Raw genomic sequence first — 21,391 nt, forward strand, 5'->3', positions numbered from 1 at the left:
GATGAAAGATAGAATGACAGACAGACAGATAGATGAACAATATATAGATGAATGATAGAATGACAGACAGACAGATAGATGAACAATATATAGATGAATGATAGAATGACAGACAGACAGATGAACAATATATAGATGAATGATAGAATGACAGACAGACAGATGAACAATATATAGATGAATGATAGAATGACAGACAGACAGATGAACAATATATAGATGAATGATAGAATGACAGACAGATATATGAACAATATATAGATGAATGATAGAATGACAGACAGACAGATGAACAATATATAGATGAATGATAGAATGACAGACAGATAGATAGATGAATGATAGAATGATAGAATGATAGATATATGAACAATATATAGATGAAAGATAGAATGACAGACAGACAGATAGATGAACAATATATAGATGAATGATAGAATGACAGACAGACAGATAGATGAACAATATATAGATGAATGATAGAATGACAGACAGACAGATAGATGAACAATATATAGATGAATGATAGAATGACAGACAGATAGATAGATGAATGATAGAATGACAGACAGATAGATATATGAACAATATATAGATGAATGATAGAATGACAGACAGACAGATAGATGAACAATATATAGATGAATGATAGAATGACAGACAGATATATGAACAATATATAGATGAATGATAGAATGACAGACAGATAGATAGATGAATGCTAGAATGATAGATATATGAACAATATATAGATGAAAGATAGAATGACAGACAGACAGATAGATGAACAATATATAGATGAATGATAGAATGACAGACAGACAGATAGATGAACAATATATAGATGAATGATAGAATGACAGACAGACAGATAGATGAACAATATATAGATGAATGATAGAATGACAGACAGACAGATAGATGAACAATATATAGATGAATGATAGAATGACAGACAGACAGATAGATGAACAATATATAGATGAATGATAGAATGACAGACAGACAGATAGATGAACAATATATAGATGAATGATAGAATGACAGACAGACAGATAGATGAACAATATATAGATGAATGATAGAATGACAGACAGACAGATGAACAATATATAGATGAATGATAGAATGACAGACAGACAGATGAACAATATATAGATGAATGATAGAATGACAGACAGATATATGAACAATATATAGATGAATGATAGAATGACAGACAGATATATGAACAATATATAGATGAATGATAGAATGACAGACAGATATATGAACAATATATAGATGAATGATAGAACAACAGACAGACAGATAGATAGATGAACGATAGATAGACAGATGATTGATAGACCGATAGATAGAGCAATAGATAGGCAGACATACGGATATAGATGTGACAGTGATCAGAGAGAGATAGTCGTGGTTTGCCAGTATGTGTGCCACCCCTCCACCATTTTTAATGGGTCTTGTCAGACCTCTGAATTTAGAGAGGAGATCTCAGCAAAACAGTCTTACCTGTCTGCTTGTACAGAGCCAGCTTTACTGCATAGTATTCTGAAGTACTGTATATTCTGAATACCGGCTGCTACTTAAAAAAAACAGTGTGTGAAACAGTATACAGTGATTTCAAACTATTCACCTTATTCAGCCCCGCCCCTTTTCAGCACTACGCTCTTCCGAATTGTGTCATCTAATGCTACTGTGAAGAGTCGATCAAAATAGATTACATGTGGGAGCACAGAAAGTATTTTTACCCAAGAAGTTGATGGTGCGAGTCTACAGCACCCCTTTAATATGTGAAAATGCTAGTGAGGTGTTTTTCTGCCACTCTGAATGTTTTTCCAATACACACATTGTTATACGTGTGATTCTGCTTATTTTCTAGGTTTCAACTTGTTATAATGTGTAGTTGACAACCGTGACAGCTCGTTTTATTACACATGCAAATTCCACGAGAGAAAATTACAATTGGACTTTTTACATACATTTTTTAGAGGCTTAAATGGTTGTAAAATAATATAAAACACACACTTTCACGTGCGTGTGTGTATAGACAGTACAGTAGCACCCCTTGCCCCATCCTAGTTTAACACTCAAACAAATCAGCTTACCTTAACTATAACACGATGGATGAATGAATGACATGAGAAGATGGTCAGAGATGTCGTAAAGAGATATTTGTAATGACTTTGTTGTTTCTTGGAGTTTCAATGAAGTACTCTTGTTTTAAAATCTCCCCCTCTGCTTCCAGTTGTTATGACATCCCGTTGAACACTTTAAAATACTCATGATAGCGGTTGACAGCTCTATAACCTGTAAATCCACTTCGCTAGCCAATTACACTTTGACATCAACAACAGATCTCTACACAGAACCGCTAGAACGGAAGTTCCGAGACAACATTTTCAAGATGGCTGCGCGCTATTTTCTCTGTTGCATAAGATGACTCGTATGTAGGTCATTAAAAGAGGGATTTATGATTAATGGGTCTCCAATTATGGTTTAATTGCAAAAAACAAACAAACAAAAAAAAAAAACAGTACATTAAAAAAGTGATCAAACCAAGTAATTCTTATCAAAATGTACTTTTGTGCCTTTGTGAAATTCTATGCCAAGACAACAAAGTGTGTAATCTTTTATTTGTAGTTTAGCTGATCACACACACACACAGTAGGTTGCAGGTGTCCCAAAGGGTCGTAGTTCAGCAGTGAGTGAAGTGTCTGGGGAACACCACATCCTCTTCATGCTGCAGTCAAGCATAGTTCTTCTTGAGGAAGTTGATAAGGCCGTTCGTGGATGAATCGTGAGAACTGACCTCTGCAGAATCCTGAAGCTCAGGTTCGATTTTCTTTGCCAGCTGTTTCCCGAGTTCCACACTAAGTTTATAGAGAATACAGACAGTCATTTCAAATAAAATACTTGAACAACTGAAATCACATCTGGTTAGAAAACTACTTTAGTTGTAGTAAGAGTTTAGTTATAAGATAGATAGAACTAGAAGTTGCAAATTGCATGTTTTTTGTTTGTATTATTTAATCTATATCTTAGTTCTTTTTTTTTAATATGTAATACTGTACATCCAACAACTTACCCCCACTGATCAAAACTGTTAATCTCCCACATGACACCTTGAATGAAGATCTTGTGTTCATACATGGCTGTAAAATGAGTAAATGAGCATGTTTCACTAAGGTACTAAGGTTCACCAAACACAATATATTTAAACTAGCTTTTAACTCACCAATCAGCACACCCAGAGAAAACGGAGTCAACTTTTTGAAAATGATTGAATTGGTTGGCTTGTTTCCTTGGAATACCTGGACAGAAGAGAACAAATAGTGTAACCAGGAAAGCTTTTTCCAGTTTCAAACGTCATTGTTTCACAAGTTATGCAGAAATAGAGATCAATTCTAGTGTTGATGAGAGGAAGAAACATTGGGAAATCACTGCTTTTTCAAATTAAAATGATTTAGTGTGGACGTGACCTCAGACAAGGGTGTTTGGAATGAAATATTGATGTATTGCTTCGCTGCATATTTCCTACTGTTTGTTTAAAAATCATATGTGAGACAGTATGCAACAATAAACATTTAAAAGATAAGTATGCTGGGGATGAATATCTTACTTGTCTGCATGCCTTTACAAAAATCGTGTTAGCCTACAGTATGTCCAAAACAGAATGCTAGTGTATTGCTTACTGCATAAAAACTAAAGTAAAAACAGTATCATGTGCACCTATATCCTGTACATTTTAGACTTAGTCATCCAGGTATTCCGTGCATACAGACACTACACAATATGCATATTGAAGAAATAATAAGGGTACTGCACTATTGGGACAGAGCCCTTAATTTATAATGTTTATTTTCAGTTGGTCCAGCAGAGGGTAGTAGAAGTCATTGTGAGGTCACAGTTGTTTACTGTACTGTATATTCTCACTTTGTGTGGTAGAATCTTCTCTAGCTTCTCTCCGCTCAGTCCTCCAGCCTCCAGCTCTTTCTTTGCCTCTTCTGTCGTCTTTCCCTTCATCAGAGCCTCCGTCTGAGCCAGGAAATTAGCCATCAGAATCTACATAAAACATAAAACACTGTTCATCAAAACTGTGCATACTGTAATGTATTCTGTGTATAGTGTTTATGGTTTGATACTGTATCCTTTTTCTAATTCTATCGGTCTGTCTATCTGTGTTGTGTATGTGTGCAGACTCCAACTTGGTACCTTATGATGAAGGTTGTTTCTGATTGGATTCTGGCTCTGTGCGGGAATTAGGAAGTCAGCAGGGACCATACGAGTTCCTGTGGAGGAGACAGAAGGGTTAGAGACACAAACACATGTTTACTTAACATATAAATGGGTAATACCTTACACTTCAACAGATTTCATGTAAAGCGAATTATAACAACCCTAACCCACATCCTAACCCTAAAAGGAAACTTTTTGCATTTTTCAAAAAAACATTTTTTACTTAATTTATGTACCATTTTTTTTTAAACCGAGGACATCCCAAATGTCCCCAAAGCAAAGCATTTTTTTTTTACGATTTTGTACCCAAAGTAAAGTATGTACCTCTCACAGTATATGTAATTCTCTATACAAAGCACATGTAGATGTATGAAGTCAGAGCATCAGATTCTGTAGCTAATACAGTATGTCTATGAATGAACCTTGATGAATAAGCTGGTAGAATGCATGCTGTCCATTAGTTCCTGGTTCTCCCCATACAACTGGCCCGGTGTGATAGTTCACTTGCCCACCGTTAACTGTGATGTACTTTCCATTAGACTCCATGTCACCCTGTAAACAGCATCATGTATTCATTAATGCACAAAAGCCCATAAAAGAAGAGTCACATTTTCTAACAAGGTTTCTTAAAATACTGCATTTGCTCATACGAGTTTCCATCCTTAAAGGGATAGTTCACCAAAAAATTAAAATTCTCCCCTCATTTACTTTTCCTCATGCCATCCCAGATGTGTGTGACTTTCTTTCTACTGCTGAACTCAAAGATTTTTAGAAGAATATCTCCAGAAAGCACATAAAGGCAGCATAAAAGTTGTCCATAAGACTCCAGTGTTTTAATCCATATCTTCTGAAGTGATCCAATATGCTTTTTCACTGTACATCATGCCATTGCAGTCTATAGGCACAATCATGATTTCAAGCTTGATTACACTTTCTAGTATCCTTGACGCATGCGTAGATGGCACTAGGAAGTGTAATCAGGCTTGAAATCATGATCACCAAGAAGACTGCTGACAACCTGTACAGTGAAAAGGGAGGTACATTTTTTGTTCCGTTCTCACCCTAATCCGATTGGATCGTTTCAGAAGATATAGATTTAACCAATGGAGTCTTATGGATTACTTTTAGGCTGCCTCTATTTGCTTTTTGGACCTTCAAAGTTTTGAGCCCCATTCACTTCCTTTGTATGGCCCTAAAGAGCCGATATATTCTTATAAAAATCTTCATTTGTGTTCAGCAGAAGAAATTCATACACATCTGGGATGGCGAGGGGGTGTATGTAATTTAACAGTTGATGACTTTATAATTCTATAATGTGTAAAATATGAATCATAAAGAATGAGTAGGGGTGTCCAACTTTAACAGGTACTGTAAATGAGTATGTGATATTCTGTAAACTGAACATGTGAGTATTGGAGACAGACCTGTTGGAAGTATGCTGCAAAGCGCTGCATGTACTGATCGTAGGGTAGCAGGCAATGTGTCTCAGCCTGAAAGAAATTAATGTACCAGACGCCCAGCAGGGCGAGCAGCATTGGTGCGTTCTGATCCAAAGGGGCCGTACGGAAATGAGTGTCCTGTAAGAGATGAGACAGATCCATTTCAGAATGTATATGTTATGTTAAGTTAATGTACAGTAAATATGTGGATCCAAATGGCAACAGCTTTCACTACAGGACCAAACTGCTGTAAGCAAATGAGTTAAGGCACCATGCAAGTATGTTAAGAAAAATATATTGTTTGAGTAATTTTGGTGCTGCTAATGTACATTTAAAACTCACCATCCAATGAGCTCCGGCCAACAGTTTCTCAAAGTTCTCGTATCCTGAGACAAGTGATTGAAGAGATGCTTGGGAATATATGACACTCATTGGCTGACTTTATGAGAAGAGTCATATGTTAGTCATATGACAGCAGAACTCACCAATATGAAGTGCGATGGACAAGCCAATCGCAGACCACAAGGAATATCGTCCACCGACCCACTGGAAAACAAAGAGCTCATTTTAACTCACTACAAAAAAAAAATGGTTAGAAGTGTAAAGTGAGATCTGAGAATAGCTTTGGTACTATTTGTTTGCAGATGCCACCTGCTTTGAAACAGCTAAAGTTCTTTTATAATGTAAATCTCCACTTTCACATTCTTCTTTTGCATTTGGAGATTCTTCATGCATATCGCCACCTACTGGGCATGGAGGACAATTTATAGTAAAAGAAAAGGACTTAAATATAGATTTTTGTCATATTGACATTGTATGTATAATATTTTGTCATATTACTTCTAAAGACAGATTTATCCACTGGAGTCTTATAAATGTATTTTATGCTGCCTTTATGTGCTTTTTTTAGCTTCAAAGTTTTGTACCCTGCTGACTTGCATTGTGAGGACCTACAGAGCTGAAATATTCTTCTAAAAATCTTTCTTTGTGTTCAGCAGAAGAAATAAAGTCATACACATCTGGGATGGCATGAGGGTGAGGAAATGTACATTTTTGAGTGAACTGTCAATTTAAGAGTACAAATACTTTTTGGGGCCACTGTGTACAGTATATATCATCCCGAACAGCTTTTAGAGTCTATAATAAAGGACATCTGAAAGAACCTTGCCCTTTAAATATCCACAATGTGACTAAAAGTAGCACGTCGGCCTTTCGAGTGAACCAGCCTCGGCGTGACCTCTGTACAACATAAGGTCACGATCATTAAAAACCTTCCAGTGGTCGGCCACGAGTCAGTTGAGAGACTCTGGTTACCCGACAGCTGGCCAGACACCTACTTCACAGGTCAAACCACTACACCAAAAATAGCTCATGGCAGAGCCTTCTTTATCCAGACACATTCAGAGCCCTTAACAGACCAGCACTTACATCCCAAAACTCAAACATGTTCACCGGATCGATACCGAAGTCGGTCACTTTAGGCTGAAACACAGAACCAGAGGAAACAGAGATACAAGTTAAAGTTGGATTTTTGGTCACTATATAATTCTCATACTCCAATTGTTAAATAGTTTATGACTATTATTCAAAGATGTGAAAAATAATAAATAACGAGTAGGTGTGTTCAAACTTCTGACACGTACTGTGAATGATAATTAACTTACTGCATTGGTAGAGAGGGCCACAAAATGTTTGGCGACTGCAGATTTCTGTGAAAAGTATAAAAACAAACAATTTATATTTTTGTGGATCGCATACTGAAAAATGAGTCGTCTCATTTAAAGTCACTGAAACAAACTTGACTCACGTCTTTTGCTGCTTGAAGGAACCACTCCTTTGCAGATTCAGCATTAGTGATCGTTTCCTGGGTTGTGTAAGTCTGAAGGACGATTATAAGAAAATTATTAAAGGAATATTCAATAAAAGTTAAGCTCAATCAACAGCATTTGTGGCATAATGTTGATTAACACAAATGTATTTCGACTTTTTTTTTTTTTTTCTCAAAAGGAAAAAAATCTGGGTTGGAAGTGAATGGGGCCAGTCTGAAAGCGTTAAAATACTCACTGTTTCAAAAGTATAAATATGCATGTGAACATTATTTTAATGTGATAAAATTGGTTGCTAACCTTTGAGTAAAGTTATGTCTAATTTTACAACTTGGTTACCATGACGACGTAATGCCATAAACACTAAAACAACTGTAAAAATGTTTTAAACAACTTGACTACTAAAATAATAATATACTTTTAAAAGAAGAATTAATGCAAGTGCTTTTATAAAATTTTAATCTTCACATTCTTTCTTTAAACCCTCAAAAATTGGCCATTGTAAGTGTCTCACTGTAACCTCAGTTTTATCCTTATGGGTCGCTAGTAAAGTTTGTGGCTCTTTTGACATGTCCCTCCTAATGTTCAATAATATGTTCATGTTTAATGCGGTTTATACCTTTGATGCGATAATGAAAAGAGTGGTCTCTGCACTGAGTTCAGCCAGTGTCTTAGCGATGTGCGTTCCATCAATGTTGGACACAAACCACACCCGGGGTCCACCTTTTGAGTACGGCTTCAGGGCTTCTGTCACCATTAACGGACCCTAATAATCCCAAAGCAGGAGATAAAGAGGATGATGTGTTATAGTGATATTTTTCTTTGCCTCAATCACTGGGTATATTAAAGGAATAGTTCACCCAAAACTGAAAAGTCTCTCATCCTTTACATATCCTCATGCCATCCCAGATGTGTATGATTGAAGATTCTTATAAGAATATTTCAGCTATGTAGGTCCAAATAATGCAAGTGAATGGTGACCAGAACTTTAAAGCTGCAAAAAAACACATAAAAGCAGTATAAACGTAATCCATAAAACTCCAGTTGTTTAATCCATCTCTTCTTAAGCTATTTAAATCGGTTTTGGGTGAGAACAGACCAAAATGTACAAATTTTTACTGAACATCTTGCCATTGCAGTCTCTACTGTAGTCACAATCTTGATTTCAAGCTCGATTACACTTCCAAGTGCTTGATGCATGCACAGAGCACTAGATGGCGCTAGAAAGTGTAATCGAGCTTGAAATCACGATCACCAAAGAGACTGCTAATATCAAGATTTCTAGTGAAAATTGTTATATTTTAGCCTTTTCTCACCCAAACTCGATTGGATGGCTTCAGATGTCTTGGATTAAACCACTGGTCACCATTCACTTGCATTATATGGACCAACAAAGCTGAAATATTCTTCTAAAAATCTTCGTATGGGTTCTGCAAAAGACACATGTGGAATGGCATGAGGTTTAGTAAATGATGAGTGAATTTTAATTTTTGGGTGAACTATCCCTTTAAGGCATTATTCTCTACTAAACTGTTTTGTAACTATATGTATTCTAAAAGTGCAAATAATGCTGAATTGTTATTTTGAACAGATTGTAGGATTTCACAAACTAGATCAGATCCCCCGATGCCGATGTTGACCACATCAGTGATGGATTTTCCGGTGTACCCCTTCCACTCGCCACTGCGCACTTTCTGCGGTAGAAAAGAAGAAATAACTAATCCTGGAACTGTTTTAAAAGGCTTTTACTTGCATTCTCTCATTCCAGATCTTAAAGGTGACGTTTTAAACTTTGGGGGTGTTAAAATACGTTCTCGTTTCAGTTTAATATGCCAAGACAACAGTGAATGAACCATTTGTTGCTTGATTCCTGCATGAAATGTGTTAACACCGTGGCTTTGTGGCATTTTTGAAACATTGCTGTTTGTTTGACCACCAGGGCTGGACTGGGAACATAAATCGGCCCGTGATTTTACATGGGAACTGGTGCAAAACTTGTTGAGCTGTCCTTTTCTGCATATCGCAGCGCCATTTTGTTGTCCGTTATGCATAACGCGTCGGCTCATTTTTGCTTATCGTGGCCCATTCGGCACATTTCGTGCCCGGTATTTCAGATTACCAGTCCAGCCCTGCGTCCACCCTGACACAGCAAGATTTTCTCAACAAAAAGTGATGTGCTTTGGGACGGGACTATCTGTTTGTCAGACAGATCATTATTTTTGCTATTCCATTTGGTGATCTTAGTGGCACCGCAATTACACACTACGCTTTTAAGAACTTGAGTATGTTGCATGACATTGATTAGTCATCAAGTGTCACTCACATGACAGAAGTTCTTCATCTTCTCCAGAACCTTGTTGACCTCTGGCATCACGTCTTTACCGTCCACATTTATAGGTGTGTTTGAACGGTTCCTCAGGGCTACATGGAGAACCGCACGACCCTGGAGACACAGCAGTGTGTGTGTACTGATTGTATTTAATCTCAAGCACGATTACAAATGCATTTTACACAAGAAAAATGACAGAATAAGACGTCAGTTCCACAAAATTTGCAATACTAAGTGCCATTTGGCCAGAGTTTCCATCATTCGTGTTTGAGCATGTCCAAATAATGCTGAGCATTTCTCTACCATAAAATATGGAAATGGGACATGTATTTGGGCACATAGCTTATTTATCTCAGACAGACAGACATATTAAATACCTCAGTGAAATTAATCTTTTCTCCTGAAAACATCTTGTCTCTGGCGGCCTCCACGCCACGGGACTTGGCCTGGGAGATAGAGGAACCAGAAAGTTAGAGAAAATACATAAATATAAACTAACAAAAAGATGAACATGATAATACTATGTTTTTTTGGACATAAAGTTTCAGTTTGAACAGTTAACACTTCTCAATTACTGTGCAATATCTCCACTAAGTGCAATACAGACAGTATGTGTAATATGTAAAATATAATTTATCCTTGCTACCTGTACAAATCCATGTAAATACCATGGTACCTAGTTTTATCAAAAGCACCACATTATTATAATTTTGTCACTGTACCATGGATACTGCATGGTATCACCAAGAAATATGATCATATTAGCCCAATTTTATCGTTGTTACATTGGCTACCAGTTAAATTTTGTATGAATTTAAATATTCTGTTAACTACATACAAAGCTTTGAATGCTCTAGCTCCACAGTACTTAAGCGACCTTATGCTATATTCCATCACATTCATTACGATCACTAAATTCTGGCTTGTTAATAGTTCCTAGAATATCAAAATCCACAAGAGGAGGTAGATCCTTTTCATATTTGCCTCCTAAACTATGGAATGGTCTCCCTAACACTGTTCGGGACACAGACACACTCACTCGGTTTAAGTCTAGACTAAAGACTCATTTAGCCAGGCATACACCTCATTTATCCATCAACTCACAATTAGGCTGCTTTAGTTAGGTCTGATGGAACCAGAAACATCCATAATGATCTACAACTCTGCATAAAATGTAATTGCATCTATGCTAATATTATTCTATTTGTTTCCATGTCTCTGGAATTCATATCCCGAGTTTACCAGAGCCAGCCAGTTCCAGCCATTTTTATACACAATTTGCAATCATATTTAATCAAACTACACAATGGCCACTCTAAGACTTTATAGATATTAGTTTCATTTTTTGTTAATGCATGATTTTCTGTAAAGCTGCTTTGTTGTGAAAAGCGCTGTGCGAATAAATATGACTTGACCACATTAGTTTTTGTGAGGGTAACCAAAAACCCACGAGTTAACCCTTTAATGCATACCTCAGGTCTATGTTTCTTATAAGACAAAGGAGTACAATATTCATACAGAAGACTAATATGATATCACAATGATTTTCTGTGTAACAATGGTGAATTATCAGTATTCCATAAGCATGTACACATACATACATAATATACATCCTATTACTTACTCAATGTGGTGCTGATGTCTCAGTGATTGTCTGGATTTACACTTGACTTTGCTATATGATGAAGAAGCGGAAGTGAACTATAGCAAGTGTAACACATGAACAGTATGATTTGGCTATTATATCATTTGGGTGTACTACTGAAATTATGCAACTGCAAATTATGTGTTTGACAGCCAGTTGCGTCTCATGAAATTTCACTTTGTAGATCCATTTGTGATAGACTAAAGACCAGAGTATGTAATAATGTTTGGTGATGTTACCTTTGAGGGTTAAAATAGTAAACATTCAAAATCTCTAAACATTACCAGCTCCATGAGCATCTTCATAACGTCATCATTGATGAGATTTTTGGAGTAATCCAGTAGAATATCCCCATCATCTGTCTTTAAAGTTAAGCTGTTAGAAGACAAAAATACAGCATCATGAACAACACTAAGATTATGTCTTGTATGAAAATACAGACTGCACTTTTGACAGAATCACAGAGCAAAATATTAAAACATGATAAGTACATATTTTTTCACAGTTACCCTTGGAAATACAATAAATTAGATGATAACATAATATATTAATTTAATTTCAATACATCTAGATACAGTAGTTACACTACTCTCATTTTAAACAACATTTTGACCAACTATTGGAATGCACAAAGTAGATATTGCATTACTATGTTTTAACGTATAAACATTTGAAAGCATTTTAAAATGTGTGGTTTTGAATGACAGGAGGGCGGAATTTGATAATGATCGACAGGACGGTCTAAAATAGCTACATATGTGACCCCGCCCACAAAGCTACAACACGATCTGTGGACACTATTTTTTTTTGCGATTATAAAATTAAAATGAAATTAAAATTGTCATTAAAATGATCACAATCTTCACACAGAACTAATGTAATAATAATAATAATAATAATAATAAAAATACCTGAACTTCTGGAATCTGTTTTTATCAGCTTCAAACATTTGCCTCATGTTGAGATTAGCCCCGTTTGATTTGTACCATTTCTCCAAATTCTGGAAGTTTGGGTCACTTGTCAGTCCCATCGCGGCGTGTGTCGGGCCGAACTTGTCTGTGTGTGAGAAACGCGGCTAAAATGATCCCAAATGTCTCAGAGATCAGCCCTATAAAGGGCGAATGAAGCAGCTGATCCAATAACAGCAATTCACTCCTACACACACGCGCACGCACGCGCACACACACACACGCACAGACACCTTTATACCCAAGACGTTGGGTATGAACGGCCCCTTAAGGAGTTATTTCTACTAAATGATTTAGCTTTCATAAACAATTGCTCCTCTCCTCGTTTTTAATTTACAAGCGCAACGTTTCACCACATATAAGTTATATTTGGAATAAAATAAGTATAGTATATTGTGTTTAAATCTAAGTCCTTTACTTGATGGTTCTCTAATAATATATTTTCAGTTAAACAAATTTTAACCATGAAGGGCTTTTGTTGAATTACTCTGAATTAAACAATTTGTAATAATTAATTAATCAAATAATATGACTACAATGACTTGTATAACACCAGTTAATTTAGATTTTACGACATGAAGAACATTTTTGACAAAACATTTTAGTGTGTTATACACTTATTTTATAGACGTGAAGCTACCCTAAATTTATTTTTAGATCTTAGCACACTAAAATGCTTTATATTTGAACTAAATGTATTTTATTTGAATGCAAACGTCTTTGATGAAGCAAGTCCACTCGTACAATCTAACTAATGCATTCTGGTGAATCTGGTGGCACTATCGTCTTTGTGAGAGACGCGGAATATTGTGTTCATCTGTTCAAATATTGAACACTAGAGGACACAGGAGACCAGCTCATCCAACACTTAGTGCTTAATGGCAATTCAAGCAGTTGCGTTTGTGATGTGTCAAAGCTAGAAATGTTAAAAACATGACATTGATATTGTGATTCCCATTTATTAATGGTTTGTTTGCTTTTACAGTACCATACAATCTTATTTAAACTCTTTATTAAACTTTTTATTTTAACCAATTTCTCTTGGAGATTTATTTTTCGTCATAATTTTTATTCATCTCTCCTTCATTGATGAGTTTTTGTTTTGATTAGCAAAATAAACATTTTTATAAATATAAACACCCCAAAAATGTATATTCTCTCCTCATTTACCCTCATTATCCTTATCATCACAGATGTGTGTGACTTTCTTCTGCTGAACACAAACAAAGATTTTTAGAAGAATATTTCTGCTCTGTTGGCCCATGCAATGCAAGTGAATGGTGTCTAGAGAACTGTGAAGCTCCTAAAATCACATAAAGGCAGCATAAAAGTAATCCACAAGACTCCAGGGGTTTTACATGATGCGTTTGGATTGTATGGACCTACAGAGCTGAAATATTCTTCTAAAAATCTTCGTTTGTGTTCTTCAAAAGAAAAAAAGTCATACACATCTGGGATGAAAGTGAGTAAATGATGAGAGAATTTCCCTTTTTAGGTGAACTATCCCTTTAAATACGTGTTCGCTCGCCGAGGTATTTTTGGTCACGCGCCTCGCCTATGCATGCGCGAGCTTGTGACTCGAGAGCGCGCGCGGAAGCCGTTCTACGTCATTTCCGCTCTCCACAGACAGGAGGGTGGAGACAAACAGCTGGTTAGTGATGCCGTGATCCGACTGCAGATCGGGTTGTTTTTCACACCAATAAACGCCTTTCCCGGAGCCACTGCAGGTAGGTGCCGTGTCTGTTTACCCCAGCCGCCTCGAAGCAGCCGAAATCGGGTGTGTTTCGACGTGTTGTCTGTGTTTTATGTAAAATCCGTGTCAGCGACGGGTGTTAACGGCTAACTGAGATTAGCTCCACAAACACTGATGGATTTCACAAACATTATTAAAAACATAATTTCAGTGCTTTTATTAGGGTGAAATGACACCACGACAGCGCTTAAAGTGATATTTTTACGAAGACAAGCGTCTATGTGGATTGTAAATTGGGTTTGGTTAATCTGTATAAGCATCGAGCCTTTTAAATCTTATAATATATGCTGTAGTCTAACGGACTGGTCTTAATTACTCTTAATTAACAGGGTAATTAACTGCCCCTGGTCAGTAAATCATCAGAGACCCTTTAACGCCCTGAAAAAACACTGATGCGCTTCATTGCAGCCTTTCAATACTTTAATGACGCCCCGACGGGTGTCATGCACGCCCAAATCCTTGACGGGTGTTAAGTGGGTTTTAGGTAATTTTTAGGGTTTTGAAGGCTCTCGAGCCTGCATATCTTTAGATGGCGTTTTTATGGTGTTACAAGGATACAGTGGAACAAATCGGTAATTTTCAGGGTATTGAAGGGTCTCAAACAATCATTACTCCATATGAAATCAGGCATCAGTACTTTGTAATCAGAGTTTAACACAGGGCAACTGGTTCTGATGGCCACGTTTTACATTGGCTTGGGTTTACTTTTGCTGGAGGGAGTGTCCAGAAGATCTCATACAGAGTTGCTTAAGTATTTGAATTATATTTGGATCTATTTGTGTGTTTCTGGGGATCTATTGACTTCCAAACCCACCCGGGTGTCTGTAGGATTCAGATACCTGTTTTTGATGAAGGCCCCTTACCAGCAACCCCAATCATGTGACATAATTTGAAAGTGGAGACTTTGTTGTACCAAAAAACTCAGTATTTGTGTGATTTTGCTTAATTTGCTCCAAGCAACTTTGATGCATTGCATAATTTTAAAGTTTTGTTAATAAATTCATCAGGCTAACACCATGTCATGAATGTGAGACCAAACCTTGCATTTCTTGAATTCAAACAGATTTAGGATGGCTATATCTGGGGCTTATAAAACGGAAATGCGAAGACCGAAACTAATAATAAAAATGATAGTTAATATATTTAAAAAATAATTGAAAAAGCAATAATATTGCATATTTTGTCCCACTGAAATGCTCATTCTACATTACAGCATTGATTTGGAGTTGGATGCAGATGTAAATTAACTCTTAATCAACAACAGTAAGGTTATCTAGAACATCTATAAAATTAAACCAGTTATTTTTTTCTTACACTCAAAAATATTTTAGCCTATTCTTTAGGATCACATTTCTATTTCATCTTAAAAAATATATATATTTTGCATTTGCCATTTTTTTTTTTTAATTTAAATTCAATTGTTATAGTTTTAACAGTGGTATTTGTAAAAAGACCATAGTAAGCAAGCACATAGAAGCATGGATCTTCACTACCATGGATAGATGTAACATGATTTCTATAAAACAAACTGTCATTTTTATTAATTATTAAAAGTAGACCTACTCATGTAAAACAATAAATACAAAATATAAATAAGTTGCAACAAAAATGTATTATATTCCCTCAATCCCCTAATGTAGCCTATGACACATTTAATAGAGCTGAAATAGTGATATGAAAATATTTATTATCAATCTATTTCTGCCTAAATTACAGTTGTTGTTACTACAGTAAATTCAAGGGTGGTGATGTAAAATTCTGTGCCGAATTCAAATGGTTTTCGTTTCTCACGTCTTCTCACCGATTCTTGCAAAGCTGCGAGTTTAAGTGCTCAAGACCGGTCTACGAGTAAAAACGCACCTTCTTTGCACTAGTGCTGCTCTGTCTATTGAGCCGTGTCCATCTACAGAGCCATACAGGTGCATTAGCTGAGGTTGTGCTTCTGCCTGTGTATTTGATGCTGCTAAACCAGATACTTCAGATGCCTCGCAAGACTTCAAAATCAGGTAAACCGTGGTACAAATGTATACCAACACGTATAATTGAAAACCAACTGATACACACAAAGTCAAGAAATATTTTAATGCAAAAAGGCACTTGACGATAAATTTGATAATTATGACTGATAAAAGCCCCCCATTTGTAACCTAATGCTCCCCTCTCTACTTATTTGATCTTAGTGCCCCATGGCATCCTTTGAACGGCCCCTGGGGTACGGTACCACCCCCATTGAGAACCCCTGCTCTAGTGGTTCTGGGCTCAGTAGCTCTTAGAATTTGTCGGGATATTTATACTCACTAGTGTAACCCTGTAAGTATCTTAAATTTCACTTTGCTGTGTGCAGTTAAATGTATATTTTAGGAATAGCCTTGTTTTGGGAATGTTTGCCGGAGCAGTTGCTTTTTAATTTCATCTGAACTGATTCTGTAGTATTTTTGATGTTTTTTAATCGGTTTTTCCTCCAGTACCACAATTGTTGATCATACAAGTAATCAAAATGTACTTAAACAGTGAAATCTATAAATATTTATTCCTCCCACATTTATAACTCAACAAATTGTATGGTGTTCGGAACTAAACGTTGTCAAACCTGGTTTAGTGTATTTTGGATTTCTAAAGTCTATCTATTTTTGTAAGTCTGGGTTGATACAGATTTCAACATCTGAATGTGATTCAGATGCACAAGCTCTTGAGTCATTTCTGATTTCGATATGATTTGAATTGATTCAAATGTATTTGCATGCCTATATTTTAGTTATATTGTCAATTTTGCTTATGTAAGAAATGCTCAGCTATTGCTATGAATTATACAGGGAATCTTCTAACTTGGTGCTTTACGTTGATATTAATTACAGAAATTAACAATAAGGTCCAAACTATGCAGTTAAATTGCTATTTACTGAACATATATAATAATCAAGACAACCAGAACTGAAGTAAAAGTTAAAGTAAAAGATCGATCTTGGATTCTTTTAAGAATCGCTATCGGGAACGTTCAAATGAAAATCACCATTAATCAGAATTTATTTTTTTACGTCGTATTTAGGGCTGGGTATTGATACATACCCTGCCAGACGCATTCGGTTTGGGACTTACCTAGGTACAACATGAAAATATACATTTTACTAATCATATTTTAATAGTTTTTCATCATTTTTGTTACATATTAGCTTTTAAAAAATGAACAAATCAATGTATTTAATGAACAAATATGCATATTTTTCACATTTTTATTGTTTAATTGCGTAATTTGTACTATTTGCTGGTATTTGATTTGTTGAACAAGTGAAGTTATTTATCCATCCCTATAAACATTAACAAAGCTATTTATCTTTACCCGATTGTGGTTCATTGCATTTTATTTGGATTTAGCATTATTTTGAATAATCTTTACCTGTTGAATACCTCTGATGCCATTTAGTTTGCAAATTAAAAAATACAATGTTTACTGTACTTTCAAAGCAGTGTGAATATAATTGTTATTTTCCACAGTTTACACCCTGGATTCCTCAGCAGTCTGCGACTAGTCTCTGAGTAGGTCAATTGCGCTCTATTCATTTAACTTGATTTTGTTTTGCTCCACTATAAGTGCTGCTTCAAAAACTCCACCAGGGTTTTAGCTAAACCCCCTTTTGTAAAGTACTGCAAACAGATGACCTGCCCCTCGGAGCTATTGTAGCCTGGCTCACTGGCTATGGCTTCTCTCTGAGTTCATGTGGAATGTATTTCCTGTTTGGGTCCTTTCCGTTTGGAAATGAAAGAAAAAGCGTGACTCGCTGCTTAATGGAGGCTGCTGCAGTTTGTATAAGGGAGTTTTCACATGATTGTTTTCTATGGCCTGTTGACAATGCAACATGTATGTGTGATTTTCTTTTCAAAACTACACTCAGATGAGATAAGTGGGTTTGACCTAATTATGCTTCTTGGAGTCTAGAAAGGAAGTGTACTGAATTTCTTTGTTTATTTTGTTTTTTCTGTCTGAATGACAGTCATTTTTGTTGAATCAAATGGCAAAAATGGCATTTCAGCAATTAGAATTGCTTTGCATTTGCTTGCAAACGGTTTGAAATGCATTTAATGCATTGTATTAGTATGTTTTGTTTTGTAGCACGCAACTGTACACTGCATTATTGCATCCTGTGAAACACAATCACTTACGTTTCTTTTTTTGACCAGCATTTGGAATGAGCAGCGTTGTTGGCCAATACTGTTGCTATGGAAATAATGTTCAGGTCAGGCGCAAGCTGCCAATCCCTCTGATTTCATAAAGTTTCACTTCTCAATCTCAAGAGTAATTTTGCCCAAATTAGCAATAATACATGATGACTTTTCCTCTTTCAACAGTCTGTGAATGTAGAATTGTTTTTCCTTTGCCTCTTAGCACAGTTCAGAGGGACTTTTCAAGGTTGCATGCAGCTAGGTTTGGATACAGCGAGAGCCAGTGGTCTGTGTGTGCCAGCAGGCTGAAAGATATCCCCCTAACAAAGCATTCCAGTGTTGTTCAGAATATGCTGCATTCTCTTGCTGACTGCTATTGCAGTTTAGAATGTCACAATGGAATCTTCTCATGGGGGATGGGCGAGTGCGTATGCGTTTTATTTTTTGTAACAGAACTCCGATTAGGAGTTCTCATTTATGGTTCATGGATGTTTTTTGAATTTTGTCTGAAACAAAACAAAAACAACTTCTACATTATCTGAAAGTTCACCCTTTTTATAGTACTGTTGAGATAAGATTGTGTTTAAAGCAATATTCAGTGTTCAATACGTTAATAAGTTAAGCTCAATCGACAGCAATTGTGGCATAATGTTGATTACCACAAAAATGTATTTCGACTCCCCTTTTCTTTAGAAAGGCAAAAATCAAGGATACAGTGAAGCACTTACAATGGAAGTAAATGGGGCCAATTTGTGGATTGTTTGAAGGCAGAAATATGAAGCTTATTTTATAAAAGCACTAGGGCTGGGATAAACGATTATTTTTTAAACGATTAATCTAGCGATTATTTTTTCGATGCATCGATTAATCTAACAATTAATTTTTTCAGTCCGATTCGATTAATCGACTTGTGACAACACCGGTAATACCTGTTTCATCGGGGGTAGGGGTGTATAAAATGTAAAAAAAAAATAAAAAATTTGCCGAGAGTTTGATTGACTGGCGATCTGGTCAATCAATCGTAATTCGCCATTTTTGTCCGACAAAGTAGTCAGGAGAGAGAAGATTAACGTCAGTGGATTTGAATTTGAATAATGGATTGTAGGCTACTGTACTGACGTCTTTCCGCGGTTAAAACAACAGTCCTTCTGATGTAGGCTACATTCATGTTTAGCCTATTTGATGCTATAAATTAACCAAGAAAAGGATGATCGGTTCACGAGCAGCTTTAACTGAGGCAATCTGTCACGACACATTAAAGAGCCACAAAATAGTAGGCCTATTTATGGTTTAATTTTCTTTGAATGACCAAATTTGAAAGTTGAGACTTTATTAAATGTTACCTGCTTGGTCCTGTCTGTCAGCGCGTTGTCAGTGTCCTCTATGTATTTTTCACGACATTCATAGCTATAAACGCATTATTAATAGCTATAAGCTGAAAACTTTAGGTGTCGACAACGTATTATAGCTTACTCCAACATCGAAGTGCAAAGTGGGGAGTTGAAAAAACTTACAGTGCTCTGTCATCTGCGGCTGCTCCCGGTGGCGCTTAGAATGGAAGGCCATCTCCATTTTGCAAAGATGACATATCACGGAATTTTTTCCTTTTAAATTAAATAATTCCCATACTTTAGAGGAACGAGTGCATGCCGCCTTGCACTTCTGATAGTCTGAGGAGCCACTCGTGTTGGCGCCGGCGCCGCCATCTTTGTTTTGGGTCTGACAATTCAACGCGCATATTTTGCGTCGATGTATTTTTTGCGTCGACGTCATCCCAGCCCTAGTGCTGGTGCATTGCCGTGGTGCTAGAATGGAAAGCCATCTCCATTTTGCAAAGACGACATATCACATAATTTTTTCCTTTTAAAGAATTCCCACACTTTAGATGAAAGAGTGCGTGCCGCCTTGCACTTCTGGTAGTCTGAGGAGCCACTCGTTTTGCTTCTTCTCTCCGGCGCCGCCATCTTTGTTTTGGTCTGACGAATCGACGCGCATATTTTGCGTCGACGTATTTTTTGCGTCGACGTCATCGATTACGTCGACGCGTCGTCCCAGCCCTAAAAAGCACTTACATGTTTAAATTGTCGTTTTAGATTTTTAGGGTTTGTTGACATTACATTGTAAGTCATTTTTTTCATCGTGTGTTTGTGGGAATCGGTATTGTGCCACAAATGTTAACAAGTTAACACCCTGTCTACAACGGATGCAAGAGTCGCGTGAAAAGCATATCTTTTCCATTATCAAAAATGCTGTCAACTAGAGCTGCAAGATTATGACAAAAATTATAATTGTCGATTATTGCCCTTGATATTGTAATCATGATTAAAAAATATTAAATTACCATGACTTCACAAAGTAGGCAACCCGCAGGGTTCTTCAGAGTAGCAGATTTGAATGGTGGATATGAGCTGCACTGAAGTTTAAGCATCTTTTAAGCATTAAGTATTGTAATGTTTGTTAATGTTGAGACTAATAAAACTGTAAAAATTATTTTAAAGGGCTATCTATGGTATATGAGAAATACATGTAGGTTTCTTCACAAATATTGACAACCAGTTTTTACTCAAAATGTCTGTGTGACATGTAACGGGCTGATAAATACACATACTCACACCTAATAGAAACAAAAACTACCTTCAGTAGGGTTTTTTTTTGTACTGTTTTTATTTTATTTTCCTATTTGGAATGCCCTATGCCCAATGTGCTTTTAAGTCCTTGTGGTCACGTAATGATTCATCTCAATGCGGGTGGTGGAGGAGGAATCCCAGTTGCCTCCGCGTCTGAGACCGTCAACCCACGCATCTTATCACGTGGCTTGTTGAGCACGTTACCACGGAGACATGGCATGTGTGGAGGCTTCACAGCATCCACACTCAACTCACCACATGCCTCACCGAGTACAAACCACATTATAAGAGGAGGCTAATTTGGTTGCTTCGGAGACCTGGCTGGAGTCGCTCGGCATGCCCTGGGATTCGAACTAGCGAACTAGTCATGGTGAACGTGTCTGATTTGTTTAGAATACTCAAAC

At 36.6% G+C, this 21,391-nt stretch overlaps 2 protein-coding genes across 2 annotated transcripts in view; one reads left to right on the top strand and one right to left on the bottom strand.

Moving 5' to 3' along the window:
- Positions 1 to 2,460: 2,460 nt before the first annotated feature.
- LOC127661525 (glucose-6-phosphate isomerase-like) lies at positions 2,461 to 12,540 on the bottom strand. The gene is made up of 18 exons (XM_052152267.1): positions 12,393 to 12,540; positions 11,766 to 11,856; positions 10,214 to 10,282; positions 9,831 to 9,950; positions 9,118 to 9,201; positions 8,127 to 8,273; positions 7,489 to 7,560; positions 7,346 to 7,390; positions 7,110 to 7,163; positions 6,167 to 6,227; positions 6,024 to 6,067; positions 5,667 to 5,819; positions 4,665 to 4,794; positions 4,219 to 4,295; positions 3,940 to 4,068; positions 3,242 to 3,317; positions 3,092 to 3,158; positions 2,461 to 2,876 (listed from the first exon to the last, which is right to left on the bottom strand). The coding sequence occupies exons 1-18, from the start codon at positions 12,509 to 12,511 to the stop codon at positions 2,753 to 2,755; spliced, it is 1,662 nt and encodes a 553-aa protein (XP_052008227.1). The 5' UTR covers positions 12,512 to 12,540; the 3' UTR covers positions 2,461 to 2,752.
- A 1,535-nt stretch (positions 12,541 to 14,075) lies between these two features.
- LOC127661526 (granule associated Rac and RHOG effector protein 1-like) overlaps positions 14,076 to 21,391 on the top strand; it is a 51,166-nt gene continuing 43,850 nt past the window's right edge. Inside the window, exon 1 of the mRNA XM_052152268.1 lies at positions 14,076 to 14,176. The gene's annotated coding sequence lies outside the window, so the exon portion shown is untranslated. The remainder of the gene's footprint in view (positions 14,177 to 21,391) is intronic.

This window comes from Xyrauchen texanus, chromosome 21 (genome assembly GCF_025860055.1).
Source record: "Xyrauchen texanus isolate HMW12.3.18 chromosome 21, RBS_HiC_50CHRs, whole genome shotgun sequence".
NCBI classification, from domain to species: domain Eukaryota; kingdom Metazoa; phylum Chordata; class Actinopteri; order Cypriniformes; family Catostomidae; genus Xyrauchen; species Xyrauchen texanus.

Coding starts and splice junctions, on each gene's coding strand:
- LOC127661525 (XM_052152267.1), bottom strand. CDS start 12,511: ATGGGACTGACAAGTGACCCAAACTTCCAGAATTTGGAGAAATGGTAC. Junction 7,561..8,126: donor TTTTCATTATCGCATCAAAG/GTATAAACCGCA, acceptor ATCGTCCTTCAG/ACTTACACAACCCAGGAAAC. Junction 2,877..3,091: donor AACAGTTTTGATCAGTGGGG/GTAAGTTGTTGG, acceptor CTATAAACTTAG/TGTGGAACTCGGGAAACAGC.